Here is a 23,352-nt window from a genome sequence, read left to right on the forward strand (position 1 = left end):
TCCTCTTGGTTCCTGTGCAGTGCCATTCTGTGGTTAGAATGATGTCTGGAGTGAAATCAGATTTGCTGCCCTCTGTTATATTCCTGAAGGTTGTTTTAGTTTATCTATCTCCTCTCTCCCAGTCTGAGATTAGATTGGGAGGGAAGCGGAGATTGTTAGCTCTGCCTCCTCACTGATGTAGTTACACATTAACCCAACAGGTATGTCTGTGGCTTACAATTACTCTACCTTTAACCTTTGCGCAACTGGGCTCCATTTTAATATAAAATACAACAACAAAACAGGAGCTTTAAGAGAGAGATACAACGCTGATTGAGTTTAACTAAATGACCCAAGGACCAAGGAAGTAAAACAAGGTAAACTGCTTTCATATCTCCTCCTAGTAACTCCAGTTGGACTGTGTTTTTGTATTGGTTAGCATGCTAAAGGAGATATGTCCATACTGTAGCCTCGCATGATCACCTTGATACAGTATGTAGCCTTTAATCCACTTTGATTTTGTCTGTTTAAACCCGCAATGTAAATTCTGATTTCATCAGTAGGACAGGGAAAGCATTCAGCTACAGTGGAAAGAGTGAAAGTGTATATATATTTAAAGAGAATGGCAAAGCCTGCTTTGTGATAATCTGATAATTTAAGTGTATATAGATTTAACTTTAACTATACATAGAACAGTACTAATATCATTTTAAATAATACAATACAAATAAAATAAATCTGTCGGAATGTAATTGGTTTTCTTTTAAAGCACACATTTCATGTGAAATATATCTGGCATTCAGTGCTTTTACTGTGTCAGGCTTGTCTTGCAAAGAGTGCATCAGAAACACTCTCAGCTGGATTCCAATATCAAGAGATGTATCTCAAAACTTCTTCCAATTGAACTCAGATAATACAGAAGGTTCTCACAAATTCCTTAAAAATAGATTTGGTCTACCTGACTTCTAATATAAAACCTGATTTGAGAAATCCAGGGGTTATTTTTCATTCTTATTGGAGTTTAGAGGCTCATATTTGAAACATTTTTTAAAGTGTCTTTTTATCATCTGTGAAACTTTGGTAAAATGAGGCCTCAGAGAATCAGATCTCTCCTAATGCAGCCCCTCAGAGAATCAGATCTCTCCTGACGCAGCCCCTCAGAGAATCAGATCTCTCCTGACGCAGCCCCTCAGAGAATCAGGTCTCTCCTGACGCAGCCCTCAGAGAATCAGATCTCTCCTAACGCAGCCCCTCAGAGAATCAGATCTCTCCTATATGCAGCCCCTCAGAGAATCAGATCTCTCCTAACGCAGCCCCTCAGTGAATCAGATCTCTCCTGACGCAGCCCCTCAGAGAATCAGATCTCTCCTGATGCAGCCCCTCAGAGAATCAGATCTCTTCTGACACAGCCCCTCAGAGAATCAGATCTCTCCTGATGCAGCCTCTCAGAGAATCAGATCTCTCCTATATGCAGCCCCTCAGAGAATCAGATCTCTCCTAACGCAGCCCCTCAGTGAATCAGATCTCTCCTGATGCAGCCCCTCATCCCCCTCCAGTAAGCAGACTCACCCAGTCCTTATTGTACAGGAAATTTCAACACCCCTCAGAAAGGGAGCCAGGGTTATATGGGAGCTCTATACATATCTGATGGATATTCATTATTATTTGGAGTAACGTAGTTTGCATGTTTAATGACTGACTCTCTCAATGGAACAGAGGAAATTATACTGACAAAGTTATGTTTGTTTCGAGTGAATGTCAACGTGAGTCTTCCAGTAAAGTTGGAGTGACACATGTATAATGATGGTTATTACAGAAAGGAATGTCTGTCACAGGATGATAATGGTGGCTGTGAGCTATCTGATTACTATAATGCCTGAAGAAAACTGTTACTGAAGAACAATTAGAGACTTCTTCATTGGGTTAAACCCAGGCTATAGGCCATCAATCACTGGATATAGCGACCCTTTTCTGCAGTGTCAAACAAACTCTTCAGCCCTCCTCCACGCTGATAGGGCTCATTTCAAGGCACTACTCTATTACAGAGCCCAACCCTTTGTTTAACAGTAGGTAATGTTACGCTCTGCACCAGTGTTTCCCTAGTTACTTTTCTTAGTTCCTTTAATCCCTCACAGGGTGTGAGTTGCAGGAGGTGCAGACAGTGGTGCTGTGGGGTATGTACTAACATGCTTACTGTACATGCAACCTGCAGAGCTGGGATAATTATCTTGTGATCTCGACAAGTTCTCTTCCTCAATCCATCCCACGAAACCTATTCTCAGTGCTACTTTAATTATATACTACAAATGTGCTCTGTTCATTGCGTGAATTTTATTTTCCTAAAACACTCTTGCTAAAAGTGAATTGAATTGGGCCCTTAAACATCTTAAAAGACCCCTTGAAGTGTGTGTGTTGTAATGAATCTCCTCCAAGCAGCTGATGAGTTAATAACTCTGGCATCAGCATGAGCCATGACCTCTCCACTACGAGCTGCTCTTCAGTTAATAATACTGACCCCTCCACTACGAGCTGCTCTTCAGTTAATAATACTGACCCCTCCACTACGAGCTGCTCTTCAGTTAATAATACTGACCCCTCCACTACGAGCTGCTCTTCAGTTAATAATACTGACCCCTCCGCTACGAGCTGCTCTTCAGTTAATAATACTGACCCCTCCGCTACGAGCTGCTCTTCAGTAGAATGGTAAGACATAACTCTTTGAACCATGGGGTGTGCAGTTCTAGTCCAGCCCTTGCCTCTCCATTCAATTCAATGGGCTGATTCATTGCATTGTGTTTTCTTTCCACAGCGATCAGGGAAGCATGAGAACCACAGGCTGTATCCTGAGTTCTGTATTGTGTTGCTGGGGGACCGTCCTTGCCGTGACACTGACTCCAAACCCATGCTTTGTCACCAATGAGGTAGGGGAGTGGGAAGAAGAACTCTATAGGGGTTCCCCAATAAGAGCTACAGAAACACAGACTACAGCAATACACTGAAATAAGAGCTACAGAAACACAACCTACAGCAATGCATTGAGATAAGAGCTACAAAAATACAGAGTACAGCAATGCATTGAGATAAGAGCTACACACAGACTACAGTAATGCATTGAGATAAGAGCTACAGAAACACAGACTACAGCAATGCATTGAGATAAGAGCTACAGAAACACAGACTACAGCAATGCATTGAGATAAGAGCTACAGAAACACAGACTACAGCAATGCATTGAGATAAGAGCTACAGAAACACAGACTACAGCAATGCATTGAGATAAGAGCTACAGAAACACAGACTACAGCAATGCATTGAGATAAGAGCTACAAAAACACAGACTACAACAATGCATTGAGATAAGAGCTACAAAAACACAGACTACAACAATGCATGGGAACACAGGAGCGGTAACACAAAGTTTGTTAGTTGGTCGGCTGCCTAGTGCAGCAGCAAGCTCGCTTGTGTTTACTAGTAAAACTGAAACAATATTCTTCAGATAAATAATAGCTTCGTTTTGCTCCTTTTTTGAATCTCAGAAGGCAGCTATTGGTAAAGTCGGGAGGTAGCACTAGCCCCTCACCAATGTAAATATGTATGCTGCAGATATATGCACTTATACTGGAATATACATATATTATTAAATTGAATGCAGGAGTTTATTAAAGCAAAAATATAAAGAGAGCACGCAGTGTGCTGCCTGCATTGTTTGTTTGCATGGGTAGAACAGAACTCCACTCCAGGCACATCCTGTCTGCATTTGCTCTGTGTTTGTTTGTTGCCTCTTCCTGTTTCAGCTGGGATCATTGTCCAGCATAGCGCTTTGCTATTAGACTGGGAGCTTTGTGTAAAGATATAGAAATACATGGTGTGTCTGTGTGTTACTTGAGATTTACCATCTCCAGGACCGTTAGCTGAGCTTAAAATCCTCATCTTGTACAATAACACTGAAAAAAAATAAACTAGAAAACAAAAGTTTCAAAACAAGGCAGCTTGGAACGAGTTGGAAACCACTTCTGGTCCTGTTGGCTTCTGTCTGCTGTTTAGAATACTATCTGGTACATCTGTACGGTATATTCCGTGCACCGCTGGCAGCCAATGGGTTAACTGCATGGAACTGGTATTTCTGGGTGTGAAGTCTACCTTCACCGTGTGTATTTCTGCCATCTGCTGGTCAAGGTTTAAAATTGTGGTCAAATAGTTATATACCCAGTTACAAATTATTCATTAAATGTATCTCTTTTAAAAGCAGACGATCAGCTGCAGTGAGAAGAATCTCAAGCTAATCCCGTCGACAGTTATCAAGAGCACCGTGTCCACCATGGATCTATCGCAGAACCAGCTGGACTTCTCCAGCCCTGAAAACCAAAGGAGACTACAGAGCCTTGTGTCTTTGATTTCCCTTAACCTTTCCAGCAACTACCTCCCCCTGCTGGAAAGATCGACCTTCAGCAACCTCAAAAAACTGCAGAGCCTGGATCTCAGCAACTGCAGCCTGGAGGTGATAAAGCCTGGGGCTTTCCAGGGCCTGTCTAACCTACAGACACTCATTCTCAGCAGGAACCAGCTCAGGGGCTCCCTCCCTCAGGCTCTCCTGGATCTGAAGCAACTAACATTGCTGGATCTGCAGAACAACAGCTTGGTCTCTGTCGAACCGCCATTCCTGGACTGGCTTGGGAAGGTGAAGGACGTGAAACTTCATGGCAATGAATGGAAGTGTCATTGCCCAAGCAGCGCCATCCAGCAGTGGGTCAAGCAATCTGGAGGTGTGGATTTGGTGCTTGTTTTTAATCTTTCATTGTGCGTGCTACACCAGTGCTAATTAATCAATTGAAATGCCCACCGTGCTGAGTTGAGGCTGGTGCATGCCACTGTTCGATGTTATCAAAGGAAGCTTTTAAACCTGTGACTGAATCTTCCAAATGGAAATATGAGGTGCAGTGATGTGTCCTCTCTTTCTCCTCAGTGTATAGAGACTGTCATGCGAGGTGCAGTGGTGTGTCCCCTCAAGCTGCCCTCTCTTTCTTCAGTGTATAGAGAGACTGTCGTGCGAGGTGCAGTGGTGTGTCCTCTCAAGCTGTCCTCTCTTTCTCCACAGTGAATAGAGAAACTATCCTGCGAGGTGCAGTGGTGTGTCCTCTCAAGCTGAGTGTGAGAAACTATCCTGCGAGGTGGTGGTGTCCTCTCAAGCTGTCCTCTCTTTCTCCACAGTGTATAGAGAAACTAGCGAGGTGCAGTGGTGTGTCCTCTCAAGCTGTCCTCTCTTTCTCCACAGTGTATAGAGAAACTATCCTGCGAGGTGCAGTGGTGTGTCCTCTCAAGCTGTCCTCTCTTTCTCCACAGTGTATAGAGAAACTATCCTGCGAGGTGCAGTGGTGTGTCCTCTCAAGCTGTCCTCTCTTTCTCCACAGTGTATAGAGAGACTGTCGTGCGAGGTGCAGTGGTGTGTCCTCTCAAGCTGTCTCTTTCTCCACAGTGTATAGAGAAACTATCTGCGAGGTGCTGGTGTGTCCTCTCAAGCTGTCCTCTCTTTCTCTGCAGTGTATAGAGAGACTGTCGTGCGAGGTGCAGTGGTGTGTCTTCTCAAGCTGCCCTCTCTTTCTCCGCAGTGTCTGGGTTGAAGTGCTCCTCCCCGGATGACTCCAGAGGCTTGAACATCGAGGCCTATCCGTGCAAGGAAAGTGTTTTTATGTCTCTCAGTGCTGAGTACCGAGATACTGTCCAGTCCACAGGACCAGACAGTACCAGTAAGTCTGTTTCCATTCCCAGCATTCAGAGCACACCAAACTAACCAGAGACTGTACCGAGGCCTTCAGTTACCAACTTTAAACAGCATACATTTTTGACCGGTTGGTGTCACAGTTAATGCGATTTCTGCAGCTTTCAGCCCACGCACTGAAAGTGTTACTCATTATTCTAAAATGGCTTGCTGAACAGAGCAATATGAGGGGTGAGAGTCCCAGCAGTGCTGCTGTAGTCGTTTGATCTCGTTAGTCTCATCGTTGATCTCACACCTTTCAGGGTTTTCTTCTGACCTCTTAAGGGATGTAATAAGACATTTTGTGATGGCATTATTGCAGCACGGTGTGTGGCAATTTCACATTGCATTACTACTTCATTGATATTACTGCCAGGCCCTTTTAAAATTTACTTCCTTTTTTTACATAAACACAAAGAACATCTCTCTATTTTCCCATAGGTAAGCCAACAATGTGTACCAGCAGTGCGCCACCCGGGGGCGCCAGCAGCACGCCCAGCTGGAAGTACCTGGTGGCGGTGCTGGTGACGGCTATCTGCCTCTCCGTCCTGATCGCGCTGGCCGTGAAGTGCAAGCTCTTCAGCCGCTACCTGGCCAGCTACCGGCACACGCGGCTGTCTGACACCGACGCCTCCAGCCGGTACAGCCAGTACGACGCAGAGAGCATGTCCGAGCGGGGAGGGGCCCACCAGCCTGAGCTCGCCCCTGGAGACCTGGAGGATGACGACGGCTTCATTGAGGATAATTACATCCAGGCCAGCGAGAGGCAGCGAGCCGAGCAGGAGGAGGAGGAGGAGGAAGATGACTTCCAGCTTTCCATTGCATAAAGAGGGGGGAGGGGTGGTTACTGGGCAGCTTCCAAACATGATTTGTTTTAAGGGTGACTTAAAACTGTCCAGATGGACTGGAGACTCTAACCACCTCCACTCGAGATTACTGAACAATCTTATGAAGAAATGAATACAATTTGCTTTTTGTTTTTTAAACCAACAACAATATTTTAAAACAAAGAAAATGCATACAGACATAAACTGGTGTTCTGCAACAATATACAATGTGTCTCAAATTGCTGTGTATTTACATAGTAGTTACTGAGTAAATACATGTGTACTTACACATCATTACAATGTTATTATGCAGAGTTACAATGTAATAATCTTAACCCTAACCCTAAACCTAGCCCTAACCCCACTAACCTTAACTCAAATCTAACCCAAACCCAAAACCCTTTTCTGATACAAAAGGGTATATATATATATATATATATATATATATATATATATATATATATATATATATATATATGAAAAAAGATTGACCTGTTAAGTCCATTGTAGCTATACATGTAAGTACACATGTATTTACTAAGTAACTACAATGTCAATGCACAGTAATTAGAGACAGGTCATGTAAAGTGTTACTGGGGGTTCTTTATCAGATTTCTATTGTTAAAGGGTTTCTTCACAAGCACTCCACTGGAAATATTGCATTTGCTCACAAGCTGAGGTGTCTGATTGATCAGCTCAATGGGGTATGCTCTGATTACACCCATCACTCGCTGACCAATACAAGCACAACTTGGAAACCACTGGAGACACAGCTAGTGTTCATCCTGAAATGGATTATTGAACATTAGGAACTGCGTGACTCCGGGGTGAAATGCGCATTGACAAAGAGCACTTTAACACAGCGTGTCTGTCAGGTTGCTGTGTTGAAATCAAATAAAACCGCGTGGCACCAAGCGGGGATTTCCATTTAAAACATTCCCTGAAAATTGGGGGTTGACAACCTGATTCTCCATCCCGTTTATTTGAAGTTATTTTGTGTGTGATTATGTTAACTGCTGTAGTTTAATAAGTGGCGCAACAAAACAAACCATTTCATATTGTGCAGAAATATTCCTGCAGTCTAAATAAAGACAGAACGTGTCGTGGAAGCCGCATGTGTGATATACTGATAATGGAGGAGAAACCAGGAGCTCGCTCGACTAGCGGTTTAATAGACTAGTGCTCATACTGCAAAATGTATTGTACTGCTCTGGATACAACGAGACTAAAAAACAGGGCACGCTTTCCACCAGCAAGGACTGCGGCTTCCTATAGCCAGACTAGCTGCAGGGCAGTCCTGTCTAATGTGTAAATATACTGATTCAATTCAACAAAATGTTATACAATTCCCTTATAAAAGCTCACCCTAGTAAAAGCACAGCAATGTATTATTAAGAATGAATCATTTGTTACATTTACGTTTTTACTAAAATATGTTACCAGTCAGGCTCTATAAGTATCATGTAAGTAAATGAGCTGTAATTAAAACCACTGAAATAATTATTTGCCGTGCTTTAATAATTAAATGTACAGTAAATCAATGGGAACACAGTGCCGAATAATAAAGGCATACCAACATGACTCCACCAGGGGTCGCTCTTAAACCTTTTCACAATTCAGATGTACCTGAAGTATATTCTTTTGTTCACAAATAAACAACAATAATTTGTCTTGTGATTTATTCTGTTTCGTATCTTACAATAAACTTGCTATCGTGTAAATAGTGTACAGTGTCTTGATCACTTTTTAAATTATTATTATTATTATTATTATTATTATTATTATTATTATTATTATTATTATTATTATTATTTGTTACAAAACTAAAGTGCATGACTAGACTTGAGTGAGATGTTCTCAACACCAGCGTGCATCTGCTCTCCACAGAGTTAAAGCAGCGATCACCACAAAGACAAGCAGCTGTCTGTTCACTCTGGATGGTAAATCATCCCGATCGACCCCAGCGACCCTCCTCTGACTGTCGGCCCCTGCTTTCCGTGGAGCGCTCTGTGTGAATAATCAGTTTGTGTAGCACTATACCGGTGTATTTCTTTTATTTGATCACCCCCAGTGTATCACACACACACACACACACACACACACACACACACACACACACACACACACACACACACACCGGTAACCCTGCGTGGTGTCACAGTGTATCACTGTATCAGATATCACTGCTACTGTTGCTGTGATGCCAGTGGTGTGTGATGATTCTATCTTGGTCATTTCAGGGTAACACTGTGAATTGCCCTCCCCCCTCCCCCCCTCCCTCTCCTCTCCTCTCGTCTCCTCTCCTCTCTCTCTCAAAACAGCTGAAGAGTTTTTTAGATCAAAGCAAACACAAAGCCCAGTGAAAGCAGATTTACAGAAAAATGAAACAAAAAATCAATATGCGAGTAAATAACCAGAATTACTGGAAAGACGATAAATCCCAATACAGGGGCGGTCAAAGCTGTTCATCGGCGCCTCGTCTTTGTTCCAACTGTGTTCTAAATGGTTTAATTGGACCAATTAAATAAACCTCCATCCAGACACCGATGTAGTGCATTATAACCATTTACCTGTTAAACCTGGAGTGGAATAGCCCTCCAGGACCGGGACTGGGCGCCCCTGTCTATTACGAGCATGCGGAACCCACGGGTGAGCGCATTGTACCCCGCCCGTGGCTAGCGGTCACTTCAATAACTCTCTTCCGATCGGTTTGCAGCTGTCTGTCTGTACCTGTACAGCTCCAGCGTGGCTGACCACGCCAGTTTGCTGCACAATTATATTATACCCATCCCATCCCCATCTCCAAGTTATTCCAAGTTTCTTTCAATGTTAGTTTAGATATTGCGCATTTTTACTGGACCGCGCACTTTTAAAAATAAATAAATAAATGTTATTATTATTATTATAATGTATCTTGTTTTACGTAAGACCTACACTAAACACATGGAGAGACAATGCGTGCCTAACCAGCCCGCGGGTATCGCTTGGTGTGGAAAGGAGCAGAAGCTCACGGTCCCTCCTTTATGCTAATACGGGCTGTCTGACAAGTTTGTGACGCTAGGAGACCCGGAAGAACGAGTCTGCATTTAATTGAAACTAAACCCGAAAAAAAACAAATGAAATAGAAAAGAGAAAAGTCTGGAGGTCAGCGGGTTTTTGTAATTTGCAGGCAGCATGTCGGCTTCTGCGGTTTTCGTGCTGGATATCAAGGGGAAGGTAAGGCGTGCGGAAACTTTGAAGCGTTGGTCTTGGGCTTTCATACCTGACACCGCACCGCCATAGGGACTGGGGACTGCGGGCTGGGTCAGTCAAGAAGCGGGCAAGGCAACAGGTGGCATCTGGAATAGTAAAATTGAGCCACGGAAGTCAGCGTGCGTGTCTGCAAGTCGTTTGTGTTCATAGACTAAAAGAAAAAAGAGGCGCTTGCAAATCTGTTGGATTGTACTGTAATAAATCAATTTGCCGACAGCGTCACCAAGGTTAAAGGCAGACAAACACCTGTAACTGGTTGTTTGAGTTTTATATAGACATCAACCTCGGTCAGAAGTACACTTGGAGTTAATCATTAACAGATTATTATTATTATTATTATTATTATTATTATTATTATTATTATTATTATTATCAACATGCATTGCTATAGTAAAACTAGTTCTTCTGTATTTCTTTGTTTGTTTCAGTTTGGTCACAGAAAGATACTTCCTTTTTTTCCATTGTATCACAGTGTTTCAATAAATCAAAAACCACATTTGAATGAACAGTAAATAAAATCAATATTTTTCAAATGGGCTTAACCTGTTTCCTGTTCATCTTGTTACTGCAACCAATAGCACTTCAAGGACTGCTCATTGCTTTAATAATGACATGCAAACGCAGGTAGATTTTTGTTGGGTTTGCTTTTTTGGATGTAGCAAGTTTGTGTTGCTTTGCTCGGTGCAGCTGGAGATGTAGTGCAGCTGTGGGTTTATAAGGCATTTCTTTACCCTTGTTAGCGTCGGTACTGTTCTCAATGATACAGCATCTACTCTGCTGACACTGCAGGACAGCACTGGGGGAACAACAACAGAATACTGGATAGGGTTTCCTTGGATAGGATTCTCATGGGAGGAAGCGTAGCCTAGTAACAAGCAGGTAGCCTAGTAACAAGCAGGTAGCCTAGTAACAAGCAGGTAGCCCAGTAACTAATCAAGCTCCAACACCTACACACATTGAAAGCAGTCCTACACACAGAACCAAAGATATTTAGTTCTAATAAAAATATAATGGAAAGTATTGACATGAAGAAATACAGATCCAGAGAGCTTCCTTAAATTCCCTTGATCCTCGGGTTCTAGTTTGGTATTATGATTTTAAATGATTTAGCCTCCTAGTCAGAGTAAAGCGTCTCTGCCTCCATGCAGTGTGACGCCTGGCTTGGAGACATTTGTGTTTAGAATGTTTTCTTGTGTTATGCTTTATATAACTCTGCTGCCTGCCTTTGAATTCATGGTGCTCTCAATGACTGAATTGAAGGTTCTGATTCTATTGGACAATGTCACTGAAATAGCCGTTAGCCATTGTAAAGTATAGCTTTGTCATGAACTGTGCTTTGATTCAGGCCCCAGTGTTATTAAGCAGTTCTCATCCAAGTGGAATGCAAAGCGGATTTCTCCAGCAGAAAGGATGTGTTCAGCCGGTTCTGCAGCTTTCATGTGAAATGCCCTATAGGTGTTTTCTAATCCACAGTATCCTAATGCCTGCTGTCATTGTGAGCACAGTGAATGAATGCACGGCTGTATCTCTTCATGGAAAGCCCCAGTAGCCCTCACAGTGCCTTTATTGTGTCTTCAATTGGATGTGTTATGCGTGAATGGAGGTTCCGCTTATCAGGTCACCTGCCTGTTCAGGTAATGAACCTGAGCAGTCAGGAAGAGGTACTACTACCGGACCTCATGCATATGCACCGGGCAGTGTTGTGTGATACCCTGCTGATGGGATGAGATGAGGTTAAAAGCTCTAAACCACAAACACCCTTGCAGTGTGCAGGGTCACTGGTTCACACCCAGCATCCACCCCTGTTGCATATAGTTTATTCATCAGATTATAAATAGGCTAGTATACTGTATATTACAAACTGAAAAGCATTGGTTAGTGTTGTTAGTAAGCTTGGTGCTATTACTGTTGATATATGATTAGGGCTCCTAGTTTACACGTTTTATTTTTGATCACGTGATGTCTCTTTAAACATATTTTGAGCTTAAACACTAATTGCCAAAGGAAGTTGTTTCTTTTTACCCTCATATCTTGACTGAGTTCACAGACGGCGTGCATTGATCTCACCTGATTCCGTTTGAACCTGCATTTCATTCTGGCTCTAATCACCGAATTCAGCTTATTCATTTCCACTGCGTTAGTTTCTAGCAGTGCGTCGCTAATTTAAACAATCTGATATTCAGTTAAGGCTTAACAACCATTAATTAAGGTTTAAAGGGAGGGCAAGAGATGGAAAATAAAAAACAAAAACTAGAAGCCCTAGATATGATGTGTCTGTGACTGTCTGTCTGGCTATCCCAAGTGATTGCTGGTCAATGGCATGCATTGAACCCTCTGTCTGTCTGTCCCAGGTGCTGATCTCTCGGAATTACAAGGGGGATATCGACATGAATGAAATCGATCACTTCATGCCCATTCTGATGCAGAAGGAGGAGGAAGTTGATGTGTCTCCATTTGTGGCCCACGGGGGAGTGCACTTCCTGTGGATCAAACACAGTAACTTGTACTGTATCCTTTCACAGAGAGGCTCCCACACAGGCGCTTATATGGTCATTTCTTACTGTTCATCTTAAAAAAAAAAAAAAAAAAAATTAAAAAGTGTTGTATATATAAAGTCAAATGCTTTCGTTTCATTTTAATCAGACTGAGCAAAAATTTTACAATAAAGTTGACTATCTTTAATTCACCCAACTCTAAACCCAACTCCAGCTCTAACCCCAACTCTAACCCTAACCTGAACCCTAATAGGCAAACCTTAACTCTAACCCCAACCCCAACCCCAACCCCAACCCTAACCCTAACCCCAACCCCAACCCCAACCCTAACCCAACCCCAACCCCAACCCCAACCCCAACCCCAACCCTAACCCTAACCCTAACCCCCCTAACCCCAACCCTAACCCTAACCCTAACCCCACCCCAACCCCAACCCCAACCCCAACCCTAACCCTAACCCTAACCCTAACCCTAACCCCAACCCCAACCCCAACCCTAACCCTAACCCCAACCCCAACCCCAACCCTAACCCAAACCCCAACCCCAACCCCAACCCCAACCCTAACCCTAACCCTAACCCTAACCCTAACCCTAACCCCAACCCTAACCCTAACCCTAACCCCAACCCCAACCCCAACCCCAACCCCAACCCCAACCCCAACCCCAACCCTAACCCCAACCCTAACCCCAACCCCAACTCCAACCCTAACCGTAACCCCAACCCCCAACCCCAACCCTAACCATAACCCTAACCCCAACCCCAACTCCAACCGTAACCGTAACCCTAACCCCAACTCCAACTCTAACCCCCATCTCAACCCTAACCCCAACGCTAACCCCTACCAAAACAAACCCTAACACTAATGTGTAGAACCCCAATCCTAACCCTGATACAGCAAGCATACTTTATATTTGCAACATGTAAATACTGCACAGCAGCTACCTGCAGTAAGTCTTCTAATATTGTGAATTCTCATCAGCATTGTGTGGTTGATTCTTTCTTTACTGCTGATACACAGTGGTAGCGATGACTAAGAGCAATGCCAACGCGGCCTTGGTCTTCACCTTTCTCTACAAAATAGTGGCGGTAAGTGCCTAATGAAGCATCCTGTCAGTGTTTGAGATACTGACCTTCACATATCACAATGGACACCATTGCCAGCTTCACCTGCTATAACCATCATATTGCAGACAGGTGACTTTGTGTTTCTCTTGCATGTAGACACAGTGGGCTTGTTTTGAAAACGTTCACTTCAAAGTTATGAACTCCTAAAACCTTTCCTCTTGTTAGCAGCATTAGCACTGGTATCAATGTCTGTGTGTTGAATAACTGCCCAGTTCTTGTCATGTTTGTTCTGCCCAGTGGTCTAGCTGTAATCAGACCATCTGACCCACAGTGCGGGACTGCACAACACAAGAATAAATACAGGGAAGCCCCAGTATCCATGTTTTGAGCTGTAGCATTAACTTGAAAAATCACCTAATTTCACAAAGTCAAAGCAAAGGATGAAAGATTTCCATCCCAATGAAAGGTGGAGCAGTGATAACCTGCTCACAATTCTGTGTGCTCTATTGATCTGAACCCTTGATTATCACTCCATTGATCTGAACCCTTGATTATCACTCTATTGATCTGAACCATTGATTATCACTATTGATCAGAAGACTGGTATTTGTATTTGGTGGCTGGTCTTGATCATCCTATTGATGAGAGCAGTACATTCAGTAGGTTTCCCATTGAGGGAACAGTTGTAAATAACAATTTGCATCAAATAGGAAATGGTGTAATGAAATCATTCTTCTGCTTTTGTGCTGCTTTCACAAGCAGGCTTGCTTTGGGGGGGGGCAGTTTTGTAGGGATTTGATTATATTGTGTTACATTCTGTTCCTTGGTTTTGAATCTTTGCCTCACAACCAACACAAGTCGAAACCGTGTTACATAGAGGTATAGAGGTATAGCACCTGTATGAAGGATAGTAGTCTCTGCTCCCTCAGCACCCTCAGTCCAGTTGGTTTAACAGTTATTTATTTCATGATGCCTGTGAAATCTGTTTCTAGGTTTTTAAAGAGTATTTCAAAGAGCTGGAAGAGGAGAGTATCCGGGATAACTTCGTAACCGTTTACGAGCTCATGGATGAGGTGATGGATTTCGGATTTCCTCAAACAACAGACAGCCAGATCCTGCAGGAGTAAGTGTGCCTCCCAGTATCAGGACACCTGGAGCAAGACTGAAACATGCTTCATTACATATACTATAGCACATAGTGCAGGTCTCCCTGGCACAAACTTACCTTGGGGGTTTTGCACACAAATGTTACAGTTTACAATATATTTCCCACGCTTTCACTGTGCAAGGAGAATCAGGACCCAACAGGGTACTCATCAGTCACTAGAAATACTTAATGACGAGCAGACTGGTGGGGTTGTTTAAGTTTGTACAGATAGTATGGTAGAAGGAGCAGGCAGACTGGAGGGGTTGTTTAAGTTTGTATAGATAGTTTTCCTTTTTTACAGTAGAGAATGTTGTTGTTTTTTATGCAGCTGGTTTCATCTCCAGGCTCTTTTACAGTGTGCACTCACACATTTTTTTGTTAATAAATCTGAGCAAAGTTAAGAGCCCATCCCCCTGTGCTGCCACTCCACCGCGGAGCCCTAGTGAGAGCCTCCCTGTTCTCAAGAGCGATTCAAGCGAGCAGCACCCGATTGGGGCTGCAGATGGTGCTTTGAAGCGCTGAGGGTTATTCAGATGCTAATGCGCTTGTGTTCCTCTCATGTTCCCCACGGGCGAACGCCGCTGCTCGTTTAACAGCAGAGGGGATCATTAGTACTTTCGAAGCAAAAAACAAAAAAGCAGAAGATTGGGTTGATTTTATTATTGAAGCTAGGTCACCTGGACAGGGATGGGAATGGGATACCAGAATTACATTCAGAACAATTACATTTCGAGAGCTTTTTTCGTGCATCAAAGGGCTTCAAAGGGCAAATGCATTACCAAAAACAGTGCGTGATGATTGCAGGTGGGTGAAAGGGGCTGATTTCTCTTTCTTTATCCACCCATCTTACCCTAGTGAGCAATTTGCAACTTTTTTTTTTTTGTAAAAGCAAAATCTACGAAGCTGCAAAGGTTAATTTGAAGGACTCTGAATTCCAAAGTTGTTTCTTACTAGTTTTGTAACACAAATGATGCAAACTTCATCTCAGAGTACACAGCTAAGCAGACATGCACACAGAACAGGAGGGAAATGTATATACCTTCTTTCAATTGCAGCAGTTCACACTTTGCAGTTGTTTTTTGATGTTATCCAATGCTTACTTAAGAGCACTCATTATGTCCCCTGACCCTTTTAAAAAGGTTTGAGATGGCTTGCAATTTTGAGAGCAGCTCATATACACAACACTTACTGTAAGCAGCTGGGACACAGTTTGTGCCCCATGCTGGACTCTCATTACACTGGTCACTGTGAGAACCTCTGGCGTGGGCTCCTGCAGTGCAAGGTTCTGTACAGTAAGGCTGATATGTTTGCTTTGGAGTCTGGCTGCAACCTGCAGACTCAAACCACCTTCCCGGAATGTGTGGGTTCCTTCAGGCGTTGGTAGGGCATGGACTGTACTAAAATCATTATAGCTTATTCTTTTCAAGCATGTTTGTTAGCACTTCTTGCAGTCCACAGTCTGCACACAGCTCTCATGGTAGGTCACTGTCCCTCTGCAGGTACATCACACAGCGGGGGCACAAGCTGGAGGTGGGCGCCCCCCGGCCCCCGGCAACCGTAACCAATGCCGTCTCCTGGAGATCGGAGGGGATCAAATACCGGAAGAACGAAGTGTTTATGGACGTTATTGAGTCTGTCAATTTACTGGTAAGAGGAATACGCAGAGCAAACGCAGCAGGAGCGTGGGTTGAGACAGGCACAGACATTAAACCAACTACTCAAGCTTGTGTCCAGTAGGAGCTCTTTGTGACCCAGGGCTCTGTGTCCCTCTTTCTCAGGTGAGTGCGAGTGGCAGCGTGCTGCGCAGTGAGATCGTGGGCAGTGTCAAGATGAAGGTGGTCCTGTCAGGAATGCCAGAGCTGCGGCTGGGACTCAATGACAAGCTCCTCTTTCAGAACACAGGCAGTGAGTCTCACACCCAGCAATACCGGGGCGCTCCCAGGGCCTTCACAGGACTGCTTTACTGTAAAAAAAGAGAAGGGCCATACCATAGTAAAGAAACAGCAAAGTCTGATAAATCACAGTGAATCACAGCACGGTGAAGCATAGGGTAGCATTGTCAATCCCAGAGAGGCATGGGAAAGCATATAAAAAAAACCATTGCAAACTATTGTTATACTATTACTATTATATATTGTTATATCAGGGACAGGGCAGACCATTCCAGGAGGGCAGGGCACACAGGTTGCAGAAATGTGAGGGCTACTACCATGCTATACCCAAGCATGGGCTGGCTCTTAAAGGGCTGCTGGACAGGAATAAAGATCACCATCTCAGTAAACCTCCAGGCATTCTCTTATCCTGGTACTGTATCCCTGTACATACACCACTGTCGTTACTGAGGTCGTTTGAATGGTTCTGTGCAGGAGTGTCACAGGCCTTCCTGCTGGGATGAAGGGGTCCCATGCAGGGTCTCTGATCTCCAAAGCAGAGTGTTCAGCTCAGGCAGCTCTTGGGGACATCAATCCCTGGAGCTGCTTTGAATCCGAGTGGGAAATGTCACAGAGAAGGTGTTTCTTTTGAAGCAGGAGAACGTGTATGCACAGAGCGTTTTAACCGATCAAGAGGAAGTGGCTGCGGATGCTATGGGGGCAGAGGGGTAATGCACAAACGCTCTGGTCTTGTTGTCTCACAGGGGATAAGGGTAAGGCTGTGGAGCTGGAGGATGTGAAGTTCCACCAGTGTGTGCGGCTGTCCCGCTTCGAGAACGACCGCACCATCTCCTTCATCCCTCCCGACGGAGACTGTGAGCTGATGTCCTATCGACTCAACACACACGTGAGTGCAGGTCAGAGCTGCTGGGCCGGGGTCAGTGCCAGCACCTATTTAACCCCTGCCATGCTTTTAGATTATATTACAGATTATACACCAGCACAATCTTTACAGCCATTCAGATCGCTCTGTTACTGTAGGATATGTCATGGTGCACTACAGCTTATGATTTTTGTTGTGTACAAAATCCCTACGGCAACTGCGCAGACCACCGCAGAAGAAATGTAAGTAAAAAGCAAAAAGCATCTGCTTCTGTAAAGTAAAGGCGTGTGCTAGCAATGATTTGTTTTTAAGTGCAGTAAATTCTCGTGGTTTAATTGAATTCGGAGCCTTTACCTTTACATCCTCGTGTACTACACCTAAATATAAATGATCGCTCAAGTATATCTAAGAACAAAACCAATTACCTGTGTGCAACGACTTGCCTGTCACTGACAGTATGAAGAAGATAAAGAAAATGATCCCTCCTGATTTCAGGTGAAACCCCTGATCTGGATTGAATCTGTCATTGAGAAATATTCCCACAGCCGAGTGGAGATCATGGTCAAGGTAAATATTCCCACAGCCGAGTGGAGATCATGGTCAAGGTAAATATTCCCACAGCCGAGTGGAGATCATGGTCAAGGTAAATATTCCCACAGCCGAGTGGAGATCATGGTCAAGGTAAATATTCCCACAGCCGAGTGGAGGTCATGGTCAAGGTAAATATTCCCACAGCCGAGTGGAGATCATGGTCAAGGTAAATATTCCCACAGCCGAGTGGAGATCATGGTCAAGGTAAATATTCCCACAGCCGAGTGGAGATCATGGTCAAGGTAAATATTCCCACAGCCGAGTGGAGATCATGGTCAAGGTAAATATTCCCACAGCCGAGTGGAGATCCTGGTCAAGGTAAATATTCCCACAGCCGAATGGAGAGCGTGGTCAAGGTAAATATTCCCACAGCCGAGTGGAGAGCGTGGTCAAGGTAAATATTCCCACAGCCGAGTGGAGATCGTGGTCAAGGTAAATATTCCCACAGCCGAGTGGAGATCGTGGTCAAGGTAAATATTCCCACAGCCAAGTGGAGAGCGTGGTCAAGGTAAATATTCCCACAGCTGAGTGGAGATCATGGTCAAGGTAAAGTATGATTTGTTCATTTGTATGAATTTGGGGCGAGTCAAGTGTTCCTGGTGGTTGAGCAAACAATCATGCAGACCGAAGACCCCAGTGTGTCCTCTTCTCTTGGCTGAGAGAAGGTAGTTTTTCAGTATGTCACAGTATATAGGTTCCATTACAGCATTATAACAATGAATGTACGCTTAGGAAGATAAACAGTATCCACCGTTAGCATTACTTGAGAAGATGCCAAGTCATACAGTAATAGAGTACAGTGATGAGACTGTATCATTTATCCATGTTATTAAAGCAGTCTACCCTACTGGACCCTTGCCTGTAGAAACACCCCCTTCCTCCCTTAACCCCTTGTACTCCTCAAGGCCAGGGGTCAGTTCAAGCAGAGATCGACGGCAAACAACGTGGAGATCACGGTTCCTGTGCCGAGCGATGCAGACTCCCCGAAATTCAAGGCATGCACCGGCAGTGCCAAATGGGTCCCGGAGAAGAACGCGGTCATCTGGACCATTAAATCATTTCCTGTGAGTACCGACCCATCCTCTCTCCTCTGCAGCTGTGTCTCAAGGATGTGTGAGATGCATCAGTAAGATATAACCCAGTGGGAAAGAATGGGCTGTTTCTTAAATCTGCAGGGGGGGGGGGGCGTGATAATGGTTACACTTTGGTGTACCAGTTGTACAAAGAGATCCATTTGAAGTTGCAGGTAGTTTTAACCTTTAACCCTTTCATTCATGGTGACCTCACATAGGGACAGATAGAAAAGTCTAGTCTTCCAGTCTTTGTATAGGGACGTATGGAAGATGTAAAAGCATGAGGTCCTCATATGAGCCGGGTGCCATTTTTTCCCCCATATAAAATAATGAAAAAAAAAACAATTAAAAATATATTTATTGTGTGTCCAAAGAGACTGCAACCGAACGTGAATTTAAAGGAGAAGGAAATGCATTCTAAGAGATCACCATATTTCATTGGTCAGGATGTGGTGCTATGGTTCCTCTCTTTGCTTTTTATATGACACAGTGTGTATTTAGCTATACTTTTCTTGCTTGCTTCTTGTCTTTTATTCTTTGGACTGAAGCCTTTATATTTTACAATCAGGACTTTAGACCTGCCTGTAAACACCCATCGCAAAGATCCTGTAAATGTTTTGCATTTATAGCTTGGTATTGTACAGTAGCTTCCATGTGAGTAGCAATGGAAATTAAATTTGGTTTGTCCCTACAGGGGGGTAAGGAGTACCTGATGCGGGCACACTTTGGTCTGCCCAGTGTGGACAGTGAAGAACTGGAGAGGAAGCCACCGATCACAGTCAAATTTGAGATTCCCTACTTCACTGTATCAGGGATTCAGGTCAGGAGGTGATCTCAGTGTAACCAGATCAGCATACAGGGATGGGAATAAGACTCCCATTGCATAGCAGTGTCACCCATTCCGGGTTTTACTACGAGCTCCAGTGTGTATAGGTTACAAGCTTAGAGAAGTTTTATTAAACTCATAGTGAAGCCAGGATTGGATCACACTGCTGTGCAATGGGATAATCTTATTTCTATTGCTGGTGTGCATTGCCAGCTTGATACGAAAACATCAGAATAATTTGAAATGTTTGCAGCAGTACTGTAAAGTTATGGATGTACAACATTTTTTTGATCTGTTATTTAGCCCCCCCATTTTACAGTGGTAGCGATACAAAGCAAGTAGGGTTAGTACTACTGAGGTCCACACAAATAGTGTGATCCTTGCAGAAATGTCCTAAAACCCCACAAGGTTTAGGGTGGGGCAACAGGATACACGTGCACAAACAGCACTGAGATCCCGACTGCAAATGGGGTTGCCATCTGTGGGATGCAAACAACTGGGACATCCAAACAGAAAGGGGTTGTTGAAAGTTTAAACCCTCTTCAGAAATCCTCTATTTATCCTAAAGTTACCATTCATAACATGCTACTGCAGTACTGACAACCAATTCATATTGTGCGTCTCTGTTGCAGTGATGCAGTGTCGTTATCTAACCCGTGCTCAGTGTATGGGGCTGGCGTTGTGGTGTTGCTGTAGTAATGTACATGCATGTGGAAGCATAAGATTAGATACTGGGATCTGTTAGTGTCCCGCGGAGGCATGTTGAAATATCCGTCTCAAAACGGGCAGGTGGCAACCCTAGCTGCTGATCCTGATTTTATTTTCTCTTCCTGCTTCCTCAGGTTCGCTACCTGAAGATCATTGAGAAGAGTGGATACCACGCCCTGCCCTGGGTCAGGTACATCACCCAGAGCGGAGGTAAGCAAGCCTGCTGTTAAAAGATTACTAATACACAGGAAATAGGGTGGAATTGGTACTCAAGCTCTGCTCTTAGGCAGAACATGATTTACCCAGCGATCTCAAAACTTTACAAGAAACAACTGAGCTGTGCTTAGGAGCCCTTTATTCCATCATGGTCTGCAGTGATAAAGATGCAAGGGGGTTTTTATGGGTTATTACAGGGGTTGCCAAACCTGGTCCTGGAGCCACAATCCTGCAGGCTTTCTGAGTGTCTTTAAATCATCAAGGGCTAAAGACATGGAGCATTGTTTACTGTTGACCGATGAAGAAAATAACAGTATGGAACACAATTTTTGTTCCTGGGTAGTAAATGTTATTTCCTAATTTTCTTAGGAAATTTCTCATTTCTAAATCTTTCATAGACATTTTTGCTCCTGTTTTAGTGATAGTGATAGTATAGTTTTGATAGTAAATAGTGATATTTTGAAATATCATTGTCCTGGTCACAAAAGCAAAGTTTGTGGGGAATAATAGCTATTTTCTATACTTTTGAGGCATAAGCAATTAGGAAATAACACTTACTACCCAGGAACAAAAAAAAAAAAAAAATTGTTACACAGTGTAATTGGTTCAAAGAAGTAATTTAGAACTCTGGTTCTAAATTACTTCTTTGATAATGGATTTAGACAAGAGTTCTAAACACTTGCATTTTCGTCTGCAGATTACCAGCTTCGGACAAACTAAACTGTGCATTGAAGATGAATTTCACACCAGCGCACTATCTTTACTGTGCAGATGAAGACCAAACAATAGGAAGAAAAAAAAGCACAATACAGATAATCCTTTCATGAAAGATGGCTTGTTTTTTATTGAAAATGTTAAGTGGGAGACGATTTGTATTGAAATGCAATGCATGAAACATGTATCACTGTACCATTTACAAATGTTAAACTGTGACCAAAGGGACAGGTCAGATTTACTATCAAACATTAAGTATAGTGTAACTGTGCGTAATAACATTGTAATGATGTGTAAGTACACATGTATTTACTCAGTAACTACTATGTAAATACACAGCAATTAGAGAAACAACGTGAAGTGTTACCAAACTAACCTGGACAATAACTGACTGAACATTGCAAAACACCCCAGCAGTTTAAATGTGTGACCTGGATTGCGTCTTCTACTTAGATGTGTACTTGTTTTATTTCTTCTCACTTTGTATCTCTTATTTGGAGAGGTAGTGGATATGCCTCGTTTCACTTCCTCCCGACTTGCTGCTGTGAGTCGCGGTTCTTCCTCGTAAGTCCTGTCTGATAAGACTCGGCTCATGAGGGAAGTCATACGCTCTACAAAACTAAAGATTACTGAAGCTTTCTGTTTGGATCCAGAGCTTTTAGTTTTAAACAATAAAGACTAGCCAATGTCAAAATGTGTTTTTTTCCCCTTTTATATTAATTTAGCAAAACAGACTCAAAACTTAAACCAAATGTAGGAGGCTGTGTGGTCTGGTGATTAAAGGAAGGGATTATCACCAGGAGGTCCCCTGTTCAAATCCCAGCTCAGCCACAGATTCACTGTGTGACTTTGAGCAAGTCACCCAACTGCCTTGTGCTCTCTCTCTCTCAGGTGAGACGTTGTTGTAAGTGACTCTGCAGCTGATGCATGGTTCACACACCCTGGTCTCTGTAAGTCACCTTGGATAAACACGTCTGCTAAATAAACAAATATTAACATGTATTTTATACATTTTATATGTATTTAATTTGTTGAGAAAAAAAAGCTTTACAAAAATAAATCAGCCACTACGCGAGTGTGGATCAACACTGTATTTAAAATAGTTAATAAATAAATAGAATGAAATGTGATTTTTTTGGCATATATGGTCACACAGTATAGTTAGTAAATAGACTTATTCCCAGCGCTTTCACAGTGTCCACAGTATTTACCTGCACCTTCTTTACACACCAAGTTATCTACAAACCACAAGCACACCCTTACAGAAGCATTCCACTCTCCGTCTGGACGGTACTTTTGCAGTTTCATGAGTACAAACCCAGTCCAGTCTGCTCTCTGGTTTGAGGTGTCGTTCAGAAGGAGTTGCAGCTGACTGCAGGGAGCAAGGCAGACAAGCCAGCAGATTATCTACTGCGTGCCTGTGAATGATCCGTCCCCAGGGGAGGAAGTGAGACACTGGGTTGCTGTGGAGACCGCCTTCTGTGTACCATTGGACTGTTTGTGGAGGGATTGTTTTTAATTTGCCATTTTCATCCTAGGTGTGAGAGAGAGCGAGAGAAACCTGCTCCCTATTCAGTTAAGAAAACAAGGCTATTATTACACACATGGTATTGTCCAAACACACATTCAATTCAAAGACAAACAAAAAAAAAGGGGTTATTGTTTCAAGAGGTTTTATGCAGTTAAAAAAGAAGTTATTCTTGAAATTTGTAGAGTGCTGGCTTCTGTATTAACCGTTGATCTGCAATAAGCAGACTCAGTAGGCTTCACTGGGAGCATGCAGGGTTCTCTTTTAAATGGGGATGACTCATGAGTCTAAACTGGTTTCTCATTATGAATGAGAAAACGATCATTGCACTGAAATTAACGAGCCAAAGGAAGTGCACATGAAGAATATAATTGTGCACGGTTGCAATTGGCACGTTTTATTGGTGATCAACTGCAGCACG

General features: G+C 43.3%; 2 protein-coding genes across 3 annotated transcripts; both read left to right on the plus strand.

The window, feature by feature from the left end:
* The first annotated feature begins 221 nt into the window (after window positions 1-221).
* c18h1orf210 (chromosome 18 C1orf210 homolog) lies at window positions 222-6,873 on the plus strand. Of its 2 annotated transcripts, none has more exons than XM_041278414.1 (5): window positions 222-356; window positions 2,789-2,900; window positions 4,226-4,742; window positions 5,586-5,723; window positions 6,176-6,873. In XM_041278414.1, exons 2-5 carry the CDS (start codon window positions 2,802-2,804, stop codon window positions 6,559-6,561), a joined length of 1,140 nt encoding a protein of 379 aa, XP_041134348.1. In that variant the 5' UTR covers window positions 222-356; window positions 2,789-2,801; the 3' UTR covers window positions 6,562-6,873. The 2 variants fall into 2 exon arrangements, with proteins under 2 accessions (XP_041134348.1, XP_041134349.1); XM_041278415.1 differs by having other exon boundaries at window positions 4,229-4,742.
* Window positions 6,874-9,584: 2,711 nt separating this feature from the next.
* LOC121294120 (AP-1 complex subunit mu-1-like) lies at window positions 9,585-22,097 on the plus strand. The gene is made up of 12 exons (XM_041217701.1): window positions 9,585-9,777; window positions 12,165-12,321; window positions 13,328-13,395; window positions 14,367-14,497; window positions 16,021-16,168; window positions 16,300-16,426; window positions 17,157-17,299; window positions 17,771-17,842; window positions 18,772-18,930; window positions 19,634-19,759; window positions 20,608-20,683; window positions 21,387-22,097. The coding sequence occupies exons 1-12, from the start codon at window positions 9,736-9,738 to the stop codon at window positions 21,407-21,409; spliced, it is 1,272 nt and encodes a 423-aa protein (XP_041073635.1). The 5' UTR covers window positions 9,585-9,735; the 3' UTR covers window positions 21,410-22,097.
* The last annotated feature ends 1,255 nt before the right edge of the window (window positions 22,098-23,352 follow it).

This window comes from Polyodon spathula, chromosome 18 (genome assembly GCF_017654505.1).
Source record: "Polyodon spathula isolate WHYD16114869_AA chromosome 18, ASM1765450v1, whole genome shotgun sequence".
Taxonomy (NCBI): domain Eukaryota; kingdom Metazoa; phylum Chordata; class Actinopteri; order Acipenseriformes; family Polyodontidae; genus Polyodon; species Polyodon spathula.